Below are 14,374 nucleotides of genomic sequence, written 5' to 3'. Positions count from 1 at the left end.
TGTCAAAATATGCTTTTAAAGTTTGATGTCCTCCTTCATTACGAGAGAATTAACTCCAAATATAAAAGATGGCCAAAAAAATTAAATCACTGAAAGTGTATTCCTCCCCTTTGCTGAATTATGGCATTTCTGATGTTCTGTCATTTGTTCATTTCTATCAATCTCATAGGTGAGCAAATATCACAAACAAATTCACAATTTAAGTCTTTTCTTCCCGATGCAATAGGTTTTTACACAACTATCATCTCATATGTAATATCTAACAATCAGTGATGTTTTGTTATTTAATATGTTTAACCTCATAACGGCTATGGAACGTCCAGCTCCAGTGCTGGACGTTCCATTGCAGCTATGAGGTTCGAACGTTCAATGGCCGACGGCAGCACTCCTGAGGTAGTGGTGCCGTCGGCCACCGAACGTTCGAAGCACTTAAGAGGTTAAAATGTTCATTCCTTGTGTGTAGCATAATCATGCTGAATTACCCACAAATTACACAAGATCATGTAGAACGACTCCAGACATTCTTCAGTAGCTGCTCGTGCTCGCTAAATGCGCACTTGGGGTTAAGAATTTGCCCCAACTTCATTCTTGGCAAGTTAGCTTTAAGAGGTACTGAGGGAGGAGGAAGCATAATTGTCTAAGAGTAATTCTTAATTTAAAGCTATTTTCTTGATACAAAAATGCTCCCTTGAGTCCAGGATGGACACATAGATATGTTTTGAGCTAAGACATAGCAATAAATGCAACAGAACATGAGTAGTCAGCTGAGCAGCTGCTCACACTTCCTAAATGTGCACTTGGAGTTGAGTTTTCCCCTAACTTACTCCCAGCATTTAGAATAAAATGCACCATGGCTTCCAAAATGGATACAAGGATGCATTTAGCAATAAGAAAATGGCAACAGAACATAAACAGAAGTCTCGGGAGTCACTTGTGTTCGCTGAATGTGTTCTTGCAGCAGGATATTTCCGCCAAATGACTCATGATTATGTGAGTGGGCATAATAGCGCTATTAGCGCTAATTCTTCATCAAAGAGTAACACTCTGTTTTTGTCACATAAAATGATAAGAATGATACAGCAGGAGTGATCAGGTCAGTTCCAGGGGTAGTGAAATTTCCTGGCAGATATTGACCAGCAAAATTATCATTGCTTGATGAGCCGGTTTACAGTATTCACTTTTGCTGAAATAGCTTAAAATCTAGTTTACATGTTCAAAATTGTATAAACTACAAAGTGCACATTCAATGCTGACCAATCAACACAAATGTTACACAAATTATCCAGACGGCACAACTTCTTAATCTCTACACACACACATTTCTTACTATAAAACAAAAATCAAAATGGATTTACTGTCTCAAAGCATTTTTATTGATCTTTTGTTGCATTACAATATGGTCTGCTAACTGTTGTTGATCTGTCCAGCTCAGGTACCTCAGAATCATCTCCAGATTTATGCTGCAATCCTGAGGACATGATTAGCAATAGATTTCACAGCCAGCATAGTTTCTTTGCAAGTTGGCCTTATGAAGTAGTCAGGGAGGAGGAACCCATAATCCCCCTTGTCACGAAGTTCAAAAGTGTATGAGTACTTGATGCCCTGATCATAGGCCCAGTCATCTGATGAACCAGCAGTGGGATCTAAAATACACAAATAATGAAAACTATATATGACTGGAAAACACACGGTATACCAGAGCAAACACTCATCAGGCTTTAGAAGTTTAGCAAAATGCTATTGAAAGTCTTGTGCTAAGATTTTTAAGTTTAGTCTACTGTTGATAGTCACTGTTTAAGGTGTGTGAAACTGAATTTTATTTCCCCTTAAAACTTCTAGAAAGGACCTAAAATTATGTGAATTGAGATGTGTGTATAACTGGAGTGAAATTTGAGGCAATCCTTGCATTAAAAAAAACACACAGAATACTTGTAGGACATCACTTTAAAGTGGAACATGTCCCCCAGGTGGGATGTTTTCTATGCAAACCAGCCTCTTGCATCTGAAAATTACATAGTGCATGAGGGAAAGCTTAGCGATTTTCACAAAATGTGAGTGAAACAAAAATCATGAGTTTTGCACATTTCTTTGGTATAATAAATTATAACCCAGGCCTTTGGCAGATCCTCTACCCAGAACTCTGTTCAAGTAAGTTGAGCCATCTCTCTCAAGGTTCACCGACATACTTAGGATATGTCTAAAGATTCCTCTATTCAACACACGAGTTTCTTCCATCTGTATTCAGGAAACGTATCTCTATCTGTGCCAGTCACCCACATTGATAGCTCTAATTAGGGAACCAGGGTCTATGGGTGTGAATGGTTGATTACACTCATATGTGGCTCTGTTTCAAGGCACAAACGGGTGCAGGACAGACATTTTCCATGCTTGTATTGTGAGTCACAACACACTTGCACACTATTGCAGTCACCGCCAGAAAGGATGGCATCTGTAAAGGTAAGGAGTTCTGAACTCCATCAGAGCTGGGACACCTCTGTTTGAGGTAGCTGTCGTGCTCTATAAATCTCTGTTATTATTATCAATTAACTAAGTGCTGGATACCTAGTGATACACTTCTAAGTGGGATGAGGTCTGTGATCTTAAATGTTCTTCCATTAACAGTTATAAACATAGGGGTCACTGTAGGTAACTACCTGTATGTCAGAACATTGAGTCTTCAATATTGTGTTACCATATTATCATGTCAAAAATAACAATGACTAAAATACCAGCAATGTAAGTTTATATTCAGAATTACAATTCTTAACACATATATATGGAGTTAAGTATAGTTAGCAGTTACTTACCTCTATATAGTTATCTTGTATATAATTTGGTTGTCAATTCTTTTGTCCTGCAATACTAAAGGCTCAATATTTGGCCATACTCTGGTAACTTCCTGCTCTATTTCCATCCCTATGCACACATATTTTATGTTTATCAATATACCAATAGGCATCTCCTGCCCACTAGTACGCAGTGAGAATCCATAAATGATTGTGTCATACATTTTCATCCCTTCACATCAATTAGAATGCTAGCCTGTCCTTATTGGAAAAGTTAACATGTGCCAATGGTTCTCAAATGTACCCTAGCACATTTACTCTCTTTCCTACTGGAAAAAAAAAATTCTACATGAGGAAACCCTTCCCCTCATTAAGGGCCATATGTATCAAGCCTTTTGCGATTCATTAAGGCCGAAATTCGCAGAATTTCGGCCTTAGCGGATCGCAAATGGTCTTTTTTTCAATTTTGAAATGTATGAAAAAATAGCAAAATAAGGAATCGTAAAAAATTGTGATTCCTTGTTTTGCTTAAGCATTTAAGGAATCGCAATTTTGCGATTGCGATTCCTTAAATGCTATGTATGAAGCATTTCAAAATTGTAAATTCAGGTTTAGAAATCGCAAATTACCACCAACTTGTAGTTGGTGGTAATTTGCGATTTCTTGTAAATATCCACATTGCGCATTTGTGAGGGTGGCATATGACGCACATACATGCCCATTGGGCATGTATGTGCGCCATATGCACATGCATGTAATTTTCAGGGGTGCAGCAGGGTGTCCTTGAGACACCCCTGCACCCTTGGAATAATTCTCAAATTGCATTAGCAAATTGTGAATTCGCAAATTGAGAATTATTTCACAATCATTTCTATGGGCCTCCTGGCCCATAGAAATGAATGGAAAATTATTCCTTATTTGCGAATTCGCAAATTGCGATTTCGCAAATAAGGAATGATTGGAAATTGCAAAAAAATAGCGATTTTCTACATACATACCATTTTGCGATTTCTAAATAGCGATTCCTTAAAAATCGCTATTTAGAAATCGCAAATGGTGATGATGATACATATGGCCCTAAATATGGTGCCCTTCCCTTCCCACTTCTAATATGAAAATGCACTGACTCCCGATTCTGACAAAAGGGAAATTGCATGTGCTTAACAGATACACCCCATTATAGATATTTACAGTGGGTCTCTAAGAAACTGGCTACTACTTGGTAATTAAGCAGGCTCGTGGAGCACAGGAAAACAAGATATTTCAATGTTTGGCTCTCTTTCCTGTCTGCTATAAAATATAATGCATTCTGAGAAAATTGATAGGCTCCAAAATGCAATAATACTTCCAAACATGCATGACCAATATTTCTCTGATGTTCGAACACTTTCCATAGATCTTGGGTAATGTAGTGGATATTCTACTTGCAACAATTCTCAAATACTTAGGCCCCGATTACGATGGCAGAAGGCCCGCCACTGCCAGCCGTGCGGTGGAGGGCCCTCCGCCATCTAGAAATTGAAGAAACAGCACATCTAACTGAGAATCAAACAGTAATGTTAGGATTTCACAGGATCAAGGTCCTGGCATTTATTCACTAGTAAACAAAGCCAAAATGGAGACCACTTCTAATCGATGATTGTGTGTCAAAATGATATTACAATATCGTAAGGTCGAAGGTTTGCCATTTGTGGAAAAGGGTAGTTGGACAAATTACTGAATAAAAAACTGAGCTGCAGACATATTTAATTGTTAATATCATGACAATTTGTGCACAAAAATATGGTTGACAAAAATATCAATTTGATAAGGCAAGAAATATTGCTTTTTACATTTCTTTATGTGTTTAAATAACATTTTAAATGTACATTATTTAATATTGTATGTCTATTTGTTGTTAATATTTCTAAGTGTAGTTTGTAATTTTAAGTCATTTATATTTTTTATTTAATGGTAAAATAGTAATTTATAGTAGTATAGCGGAATGTGATGTTTGTGTGCGTACAGGGTAGGAAGGTAATTACATATTAATTATTCATTGCTTTTTCATTAATATCAATTCTTTATTTGATAAATAATTATGTAAATTGTGTAAAATAATATGTTTTATTGTTATGTTTTAGGTGCGGGCTGTTGTGTTTGTAGGGGTATAGACTTGGAAGGTTATTAAAATTATTGATTATTATTAACTTTTGATTTATCATTAGTTAATTGTTAATGAATTATGTAAATTGTGAGAATATTATCATTTTCTAAGTTATATTTAGTTGTGGGTTGTTAGGTTGGTACGTGTATAGGGTGGGAAGTTAATTAAGTAATAATTGACATCAAAATAGTTATTTTTTTAAATTGCTAATTAATTATGTAGATTGTGTAGTTCATATATTTTTTAAGTTGTATTTTAGCATTGGGTTGTTGGGAATTTAGGGGAGTAAGGCAGGATGTTATTTAAGTAATACTTAATTACCAAATCATTATTCATTTATTAGTAATTGTTTTTTGCTGTCTTAAACTATTAATTGTGTTATCATTTTCTATTTTACATGTGTGTTAAATGTGGGTTGGTAGGTATGTGGGAGTATAGTGTGGAAATGTAATGAAATAATTATTAAATAGCATTTTTTATTTTAATTATTTTAAAAATGTATAATTATTTAACTTGTTTAATTGTTTTTTAATGTATATATTTAATGTTATATTAATAGTTTTATGATTGCATTAAATTAATGCTTGTATTAAAATATGGTATGTGTTTGAAGTGAAGTGCTTTCCCTACTGTTGCACAGACTGGAGTAGGAATTGTACATTTTACCCCTCCTAAGTCCAATCTGTTTTTCCTACTGTTGCACGGACTGGAGGGGGAAGAGTATATGTATTATTCCTAGAATTGTATAGTTTTGTTAACATTGTTTAAAATTATATTATTGTGTCTGTATATATATATTGACTGAAAAAACCATAGGTTATAGACCATATATAGTTAGGAGTTAGCATTTACAAAACCTTGAAAATTCACTGAAAAAACCATAGGTTATAGACCATATATAGTTAGGGATTAGCATTTACAAAACCTTATTTTACTCACACAAAACCATTGAAATTCGCATATATAGTTAGTTGCACTAACTATATATCGCGCACCCGCAATCCACTGCTGATGATGTCACATATTACATCATTCATGACATTGTCAGTGACATCACTGATGACATCACTGATGACAACATCCAGTGACTGTTTGTTTCTGTAAAGTTAAAATATGTCTTACATATTGAAGAATGAGTGGATGTATAAGTGTCTGGATGAAGGATTTAGTAGGTGCATGACTGACTGTATGAGTGAGTGATTAAATGTGTCTCACTGAGTGCATGGGTAAGTGACTAAACTGTCTTAATTTGTGCATCATTATGTGTGTTGTTCTGTAAACTGCTGCATGTGTTAATTAGTAGCTATATGAGTAACTATATGGGTTATTGATTGGTTGCCCAAGTACTTGTATGGGAGAGTGTGTGTGTGTGGATGGCTGGGAGGTGTGTGACTCTGTGCATAGATGTGTGAGCAGTTGATCCACTAGATGTATGGGTTCAAAAGTACATGTGGAATCAGCTGTATGGGTGGTTGACTGTGTGCATGAGTGTATTGGTGAGTGAATGGATATCTCAGTACTACATGTCAAAGTAAGTACATATGTAAAACACAGTACATGTGAGAGTTGACATATATAAATAACTGTGCATAAGAGCCAGTGAATGTGTGAGTGACTGTATGGATCATTGTAAACTTGTATCAGGGATTGTATAAGAGAGTAAATATGTGTTAGTATATGTTTGAATAGGTAAGGTGTGTATAACTGTATAGTTGAGGAAATGGAGGTGTGATTGATTTTTTGCATGACTGACTAGGTGTGTGAGTAACTCCATGGATGAGTGACAGTCTGTGAGTGTCTGTTTACACTGATTGTATCTAAGGTTATAATAGAGTCTGAAGAGGTTCATTGTATTATCACATAAATGATATCATCAGTGATGTGATCAGTAATGTCAAATGAGATGTCATCAGTGATGTCATTTGAGATGTCATCAGTGATGTAATCAGTGATGTCATTTGAGATGTCATCAGTGATGTCATCAGTGATGTCACTGACCATGTCATGAATGATGTAATATGTGACATCATCAGCAGTGGATTGCGGGTGCGCGATATATAGTTAGTGCAAATAACTATATATGCGAATTTCAATGGTTTTGTGTGAGTAAAATAAGGTTTTGTAAATGCTAATCCCTAACTATATATGGTCTATAACCTATGGTTTTTTCAGTGAATTTTCAAGGTTTTGTAAATGCTAATTCCTAACTATATATGGTCTATAACCTATGGTTTTTTCAGTGAATTTCAATGTTTTTATAGCAAGTATCAAAAGCTGTTAAATGTATTATTCTTTTAAATGAAAAATATATTTTATATGTTTTTAATATAATTTTTTTATGCATCTGCCAAACCCTAACCTCTTAATAGTGCACTGTGGTGGAATTGATTTTGGGACTATGGCTGGGGTTGGTCTGGAAATGCTTTTAAAGGACACCTTTGATCAATTGATGACACTTTTTCCCCAAACTGCCTTGGTATATTCCAATATATGCCAATGACAGAAATGGAAGTGGTCCAACCAATTTTTTCCACAATTTGAGAAAGCACAGAAACATGCGAATACATCTGTTTCTGCTTACATGAGAGAATTTACAATGGGTTTAATATACAACAATAACTTGCGTTACAACATGCAAGACATCTACAGAGGAGATGGTGTGCACTTCTCCGATGAGGGGAATAGAATATTCCTCCTGAATTTAAAACTGTGCATTGGAACCTACTTGTAGGTACCTAAATTAGCCACAGAACCCAATAGCTCTTTTCATAGCTACCCTACCTCTGATCATTCAAAACGTTTATCTTTTTCTAACTTTTTTTTCTTTTTTTCACCAAAGTACGCACCCCGGTTTGCTTACCGGTGCGCGTACCGGGTGCTCCCCACGTGTCTCAATTCTACCGATACACAAAATGGAGGACTCCCGTAACGCTGCCGGTTCGCGTACCGGGGCGCGCACCGGTGAGAGCTCGCTAAAAAAAGGTGGGAAAGTAATTTACAGAAAAACCACTGGAGACACTTTCATCAAATATAGAATAGGCCCTACTACATAGCAGTCCCTACCATTTACCCAAATTTGATGGAATTCCATTGAGAAAATTATGCTGTAGGCCTGACTAAATATCCTGAGGTAAATTACATAACAAAAACACTTATGAAGTGTTAGAATTGACAACCAATTAAAATGCTACTTTCATTATCTTCTATTATTTCATGACATTTGATTGGTTATGTACCTGAATATATATATAAAGAAAGAGAGAGAAACACAGCCATTTTGACTACTACTTCCTGAAGTACATTTCAAGTGCATTTCCACTGACAACTTAAACTTCTTTTTGAAAGGTAAGATGTTATTTTAAAAATTGAAGTATATTGTGCACTTTAAGTTAATTTGGAAAACATTTTCTGATAGTTATATACTATCCCTCTGTAATAGTTATAGAATAAGATAGACTTCTCTGTTATAGTTATGGATGTAGTTAGGCTTGTCTTGTATAATTATGAATTTACTTAGGCTTTATCACATACACTTTTTTAAATGTTTACTTCCACTCTGATACCATACACTGCCCAAAGATAAAATCACTGTTAAAAAAACCAAAGTACCTGTCTGAACTTAAACCCAACAGTGCCCTATCTCTACTGATATCTTTTTTTTAAATGCAAATTACAGCACAAAAATGGAAGGAGAGCAAAAAAATTCCATCGAAATTGTTCTGGAAAGCAACAATGATAAAGTTATTGAACCCAATGACTCAGAATTCATGGATGAATCACTGGACTATGAACTACTTCAATGTGTCCAATCAGTAGATTTCCTGATTGAAAATGAGGACATTTCTGACAATCAAATATTAGAAGTTCTGTTAAATTTTGAAAAAGAATCTGAAAAATAAATTTATATTTAATAATTCAAAAATTGTTTGAGACATTATTCATTTTTATATGTATTTTTTAAACTAGTACCAAAATGATTATAATGTAAAGTCAGACTTTAAATATACTTTGCAACTTTTTTGTGTTACATAGTAAGTTTGCTCATAGTTACTTCCTTTCTCCCACTATTTTATCTCCAATGTGTATTTAACATCTCTTTATCATCTCCTGCCTCCATGTTCTTTCTGCTTTCCTCACAGACTATGCTATGAAATCCATATACCACAATAACTTCTGAAACAACATGCAAGATATCTACAAGGGAAACGGTGTATATTTATTTTTAGACTCTGCATTGGTACCTACATGTTGGTACTTAAATAAAAAAAACAAAAACCAAAAAGAACAATCAATAAACATACATTATTTGAACATTCCTTCATTCTATTTTCCCTATATTACGCTCCCCGGACCGCTTCCCGGTGCGCGTACCGAGCGCTCCCCCCAGCAAAAAAAACGATAATAAAAATTATTTTTTTTTGCCCCGCGGGCGCTTTTAAAGCCCCCTCATCAAACCTAGGGGGTCAGGGAGGATGTACTCTGCCCCCTTATGCTCATTTCCCCCTTTGTTTTTGCCACCTCTTGTGTCTCGATCCTACCAAGACACAAGATGGCGGCCGCTCCGAACTGTTTAGAATGTTCACAGTCACCGGGGAGCCAATCCGCTTCTCCTCGCGAAGTTCCGTTACGCGTCAGGTACGCGAACCGGGGCGCTAACCGGGACGCTGTCACAGATATATCTATTTTTTAAAACATTAATTTCTCAAAATCCACTGGAGCACATATATTGCGACATAGCAAAGGCATGTCGGGCAAACCATATCTACAATTTTGCCAAGAATCGTGTAAATCCATTCAGCCGTTCGAGCTAAAAGTGATTCTAACCGCCCTATGGAAAAATGAATGGTAAAAATGCGTTTTGGGGCCCGCCTTTTTTCTCGGCCCCCCCTTGACGAAACCCCCCCCAAATTTTCGGGGGCTGCTCAGAAACAAAATGTGCCATTTTCCTGAAAATTTCAGCCAATTCCGTCCACAAACGCCAAAGTTATTCGTCATAGAATTTTCAGAAATCCCATAGGATATGCATATGTTTCAGGATGCGAACGTGCATCTGGGCTAATATATCCTGCCCTCTCCTTTTTCCAAGAGCGCAGCTCCTCCCCTAGTAATGTCCTTCATTCGCCTATACCTCTTGTATTTCGCCCGATAGTCTGCGCATACAAGTCCCAGCATGCAAGAACATTCTCTGGTAGGCATTGCGAGGAGGCGGGGGGGGGGGGGAACTGATGTGCTCCGATGTCATTGAAGAACCCCAATTTCCTTCTGCAACTCGAGCAGCGGCACTTCCTCCAGTCCCCAACCGCTTCACCCTCCCCAACAAAGGAATCCATTTAGGCGAAGGCTAGGCTTGGAAATCCTACCTGCCCACCGCCATAGCTCCTTCCCTGGCTGGGTGGTGAGTCCTGATTATTCCGGAAACCCGGAGAGAAGAAATCCACAAGAGCGGAGACCAGTGATGTCAGGACCTCTTGAGGAAGCGGGGGCCTTTAAAGCGCGACACTGGGACATGCGCTGAATTAATGATGAAAACAAACTCCTTCAAGAAAGAGAATAGCCACAACAGGGGAATACTTCGGAGGCGCTTTATTCTGCTCAGCTACACAGGTAGTGGTTGTTCTCTGTCACACTCAATGGCGAATGCATTTCGGCGTGGTTCTGCCTTCATCATCGCCAGGTGCATATGTTTCAGGATGCGAACGTGCATCAGGGCTTAAATGTCCTGCCCTCTCCGGTTTCCAAGAGCGCAGCTCCTCTTCCAGTAATATCCTTCATTCACCTATACCTCTTGTAGTTCGCCCGATAGTCTTCGCATACAAGTCCCAGCATGCAAGAACATTCTCTGGTAGGGATTGCAAGGAGGGGGGGAACTGATGTGCTCCGATGTCATTTAAGAACCCCAATTTCCTTCTGCAACTCGAGCAGCGGCACTTCCTCCAGTCCCCAACCGCTTCACCATCCCCACAAAGGAATCCATTTAGACAGAGGCTAGGCTTGGGAATCCTACCTGCCCACCACCATATCTCTTCCCCGGCTGGGTGGTGATATATATATATATATGTATGTATGTATGTATATATATATATATATATCAAACAAAGGTTGCCTGTTGTGAAGGAGCCGACACGGGTAAGTTTGAATCTGCCACACATTTATTTGAAATAACAGCAATGTCCATGCAGTAAAAAGAGTCTTGCATCTGTGAAAGTTCAGCCAACGCGTTTCATGCGTATTAGCACTTCTTCGTGGGCTGTGAATGTCGCATTCAGAAGGAGTTAGAGCTTTTTTCTTGGGACCAAGTATATACATAAATCTCCGCCTCAATGGGCGTGGCCACCCTAGTGGCCTGCTGGTGATTGTAGTGCTTCGTTTCTTCCTCCGGTGAGTCGCCTGACTCTTGCTGACAATAAAGCTTGAATAATTCCCAAGAGGGTCGCTGGGCACTATTGAACCGCTTGTTATACTTGTTACCATCTTCCAAAGGCATCACCCGTCCTTTGTTCCGCAGCATCCATTGGCACTACAGCAGGGCTGCACACGTGCAGCAGGGCCCCCTCACGACTTAGGCTGGGCCGCTCAAAACATCAAACAAAGGTTGCCTGTTGTGAAGGAGCCCACATGGGTAAGTTTGATTCTGCCACGCATTTATTTGAAAGAACTGCATGGACATTGCTGTTCTTTCAAATAAATGTGTGGCAGAATCAAACTTACCCGTGTGGGCTCCTTCACAACTAGAAACCTTTGTTTGATGTATATATACATTGTTCTTCCGCCCCTGCAACTCTGCTTCTTGGACTCCGGTCTGTGGGGTGGGGACGCGAGGCAGCACCTTGAACTTCTTGTGCGTGTCTTGTCCTGCCTTGACCCCTACCCTCGCTATTTTGGACACTTGCACCAACGCCCCTCAGCCACACTTACCTGGGAACAACTACTGCATCCTGGGTCTTGTAGTCCGCGGACTTCCACCGGACCGGCTGAAAACTTCACTTGAGGGGCGGAGCTGATAATTTGCACCTATCGGTGTGCGGTGGGGTATATTTTAACTGCAGGACTTCTGGGACTTCCTTTCACTGACACTGCAGGCTCTGACGAAGGCCGATCCGGCCGAAATGCATTCGCCACTTCTTCTTGAATAAAAGGTGTTGCCCTGTTAATCCCCTCTGAGGCTCCCGCTCCTTTCTCCGAGAGGAGACTTCTCTATATATATATATATATATATATATATATATATATATATATATATATATATATATATATATATATATATATATATATATATATATATATATTACCTACTGGCGGTTGCCAGTAGGTAGATATAGTTAGGACCTATTTTCCATAGGAAATCTGCAACATTCTATTTGGAATAACTTTGGCGTCAGTTGACGAATCTTCGGAAATTTTGAAAACTGGTGGAGTGCTCTGGTCTGCTCCTTTCCTGAAAGTCTTGGGGTGATTCTTCTAGCGGGGCCCGAGAAAAAAGGGAATCCCAAAACGTGTTTTCCCCATGCAATTTCCCATAGAAACCTTTAGTTGCAGCTACAGCCCAAACTGCTGAACGAAATGACACCACCATTGGCAGAGAGGTAGACCTTGGTTCAGAGTCGTGCCTTTTGGTTAAATGGTGAAAATCCGTTGAGTAGTTGCTGAGAAAATCAAAAGTAAAATCACATATATATCTGTGGCCGCTGTGGATCTGCGCATCCTGAGCGCACCCTTACGATCACGAGCTGCATGCTAATTGGCTGTCAAATGTCTGTCAACACTCCAAACCAGGAAATGTTGGCAGCCATTTTGTGCCTCAGTAGAAGCGAGGCTGTAGAAATCAGTGGAACAAGTGTGCAAAATGTATAAAGGGGGCAGGGTAGAAATACCCTGATCGTCTAGACCTGCTTAGGGGGTCCCTAAAAAATGTTTAAAAAGAAAATGGCAAAATACGTGCAGGGTGCGCAGATCCTGCTGTAAATAATAAATAAAACGAAGCGCCGGCTAACGCGCTTATTTACTAATTAGCCCCCAGGGGGGCCAAATCCCAGGGGCAAAAAATATTTAATTTAATGGGGGGCCCAGAGGGGGCCCCCAGCCCCAGGGACCGCCACCCCCCGGGTCTTTCTAAAAAATGGTTGAGGGGCTGAAAGGCTCCCCTAAGCCCCGGGGACCTCCACCCTACGGGGCTTTGTACTCCTTTTGGGCTCTTCCTTTCATCCTGACCTTCTGTGTTCTCTAGCACTGGGAAACCTCCGGGTAGCTGCGATCTGTATAAATGTAATTAAAGTAAAGTAAAGTTGTGAAGGGGGGCCACGTGGCCCCCCTCCTGGAGCCGTTAAGGGCCCTGGGGACCGCCACCCCCCAGGGCTGGCTCCTGCAGTGTCCCCTGCTGTTTGCTATAGCAGCTCTCGCCCTGTCATAGCAAACTTGGTTTGAATTTTGAAAGAGAAAGCAGGGAAACCTGCTCTCTTTCAAAATGCAAACCATATTGCTTTTCCACACGGGGAGCTGCATGTTAGAGGCTCCCCATGTGAAAAAGCAATGCCGGCTCCCAAAGGACGCGGGGAGCTGGCTGGGACTTTGGGGGCATTGGGGCTCCTCCCACTGTCCCGAACGTTGCATATAGGCCACCCCGGGGGATGGGGTCCCAGGGGAGAATAGAAATTAGTCATAGGTGCTATTTTTTTTTTATGGTAAGATTAGGAGTTGCACACCCAGCGTGGCGCTCAGCGCGGCCCCCTGGTGTGCACGCATTACGTGCACAACTCCTAACCTGTAGGGTGTGCGACTCCAGCATCTTGGGTGCACGGCTCTAACGCGTTGAGTACCCGACTCCAAGCAAAAAAAAGTAATATTTCTCAGATATACATCAAGCTTATGTGTTTAGATCTTGAGTGGCTCTAAAAGAGCAGTTGTTTTTATTGAAAGGCTAGCTTACGCGTTGCTGCGATCGCAGAAGAAAGCAAATTCAAGGAAACTCGTTATGATAACATTAAATTTACATTGTGTCATTGTTATTGAAACTTATTCATTTTATTTTTGAAAACATTTCTAACTGTGGCTTGAGCAGTGCGTCCTCGATTGGCTACCAATCTTGATTCTGGTGGCTCTCCTGTTTCATTTAAGCGGGCTTGAGCAGTGGTTAATTGATCATTTTCCAATCTTGATTCTTGTTGCTCTCCTGTTTCATTCGAGCGGGCTTGAGCAGTGCGTACTCGATCGGCTTCCAATCTTGATTCTCGTTGCTCATTCGTTTGAGAATTACGGGCTTGAGCAGTTTGAATTTGAACAGCTTCTAATCTTGCTTTCCATTGCTCGTCTGTTTCTGAAGCTCGTAATGCCTTTTTCTTTCGCGCTTCTGATGTAGATTGGACAATCGATTTCCGTTTGGGGGTCATAACTGTCGACGATGCTCGCAAATTCGCTGTCTATTTCAGTATTCAAAAGATTATGAGGG

The 14,374-nt window shown here is 39.6% G+C and overlaps 1 protein-coding gene across 2 annotated transcripts in view; it reads right to left on the bottom strand.

Annotated features, from left to right (window-relative positions):
- Positions 1 to 1,350: 1,350 nt before the first annotated feature.
- The window catches only part of LOC147683705 (mast cell carboxypeptidase A-like), a 193,770-nt gene continuing 180,746 nt past the window's right edge, over positions 1,351 to 14,374 (bottom strand). The window contains exon 11 of one of the 2 annotated variants that reach the window (XM_086944893.1): positions 1,351 to 1,643. In XM_086944893.1, the coding sequence (XP_086801019.1) occupies positions 1,456 to 1,643 (188 nt within the window). In that variant the 3' untranslated portion in view covers positions 1,351 to 1,455. The remainder of the gene's footprint in view (positions 1,644 to 14,374) is intronic. The other variant, XM_086944894.1, reaches the window with a different exon arrangement.

Source organism: Lissotriton vulgaris, chromosome 11 (assembly GCF_964263255.1).
Source record: "Lissotriton vulgaris chromosome 11, aLisVul1.2, whole genome shotgun sequence".
Taxonomy (NCBI): domain Eukaryota; kingdom Metazoa; phylum Chordata; class Amphibia; order Caudata; family Salamandridae; genus Lissotriton; species Lissotriton vulgaris.
This window is presented reverse-complemented; position numbering and strand designations above follow the sequence as displayed.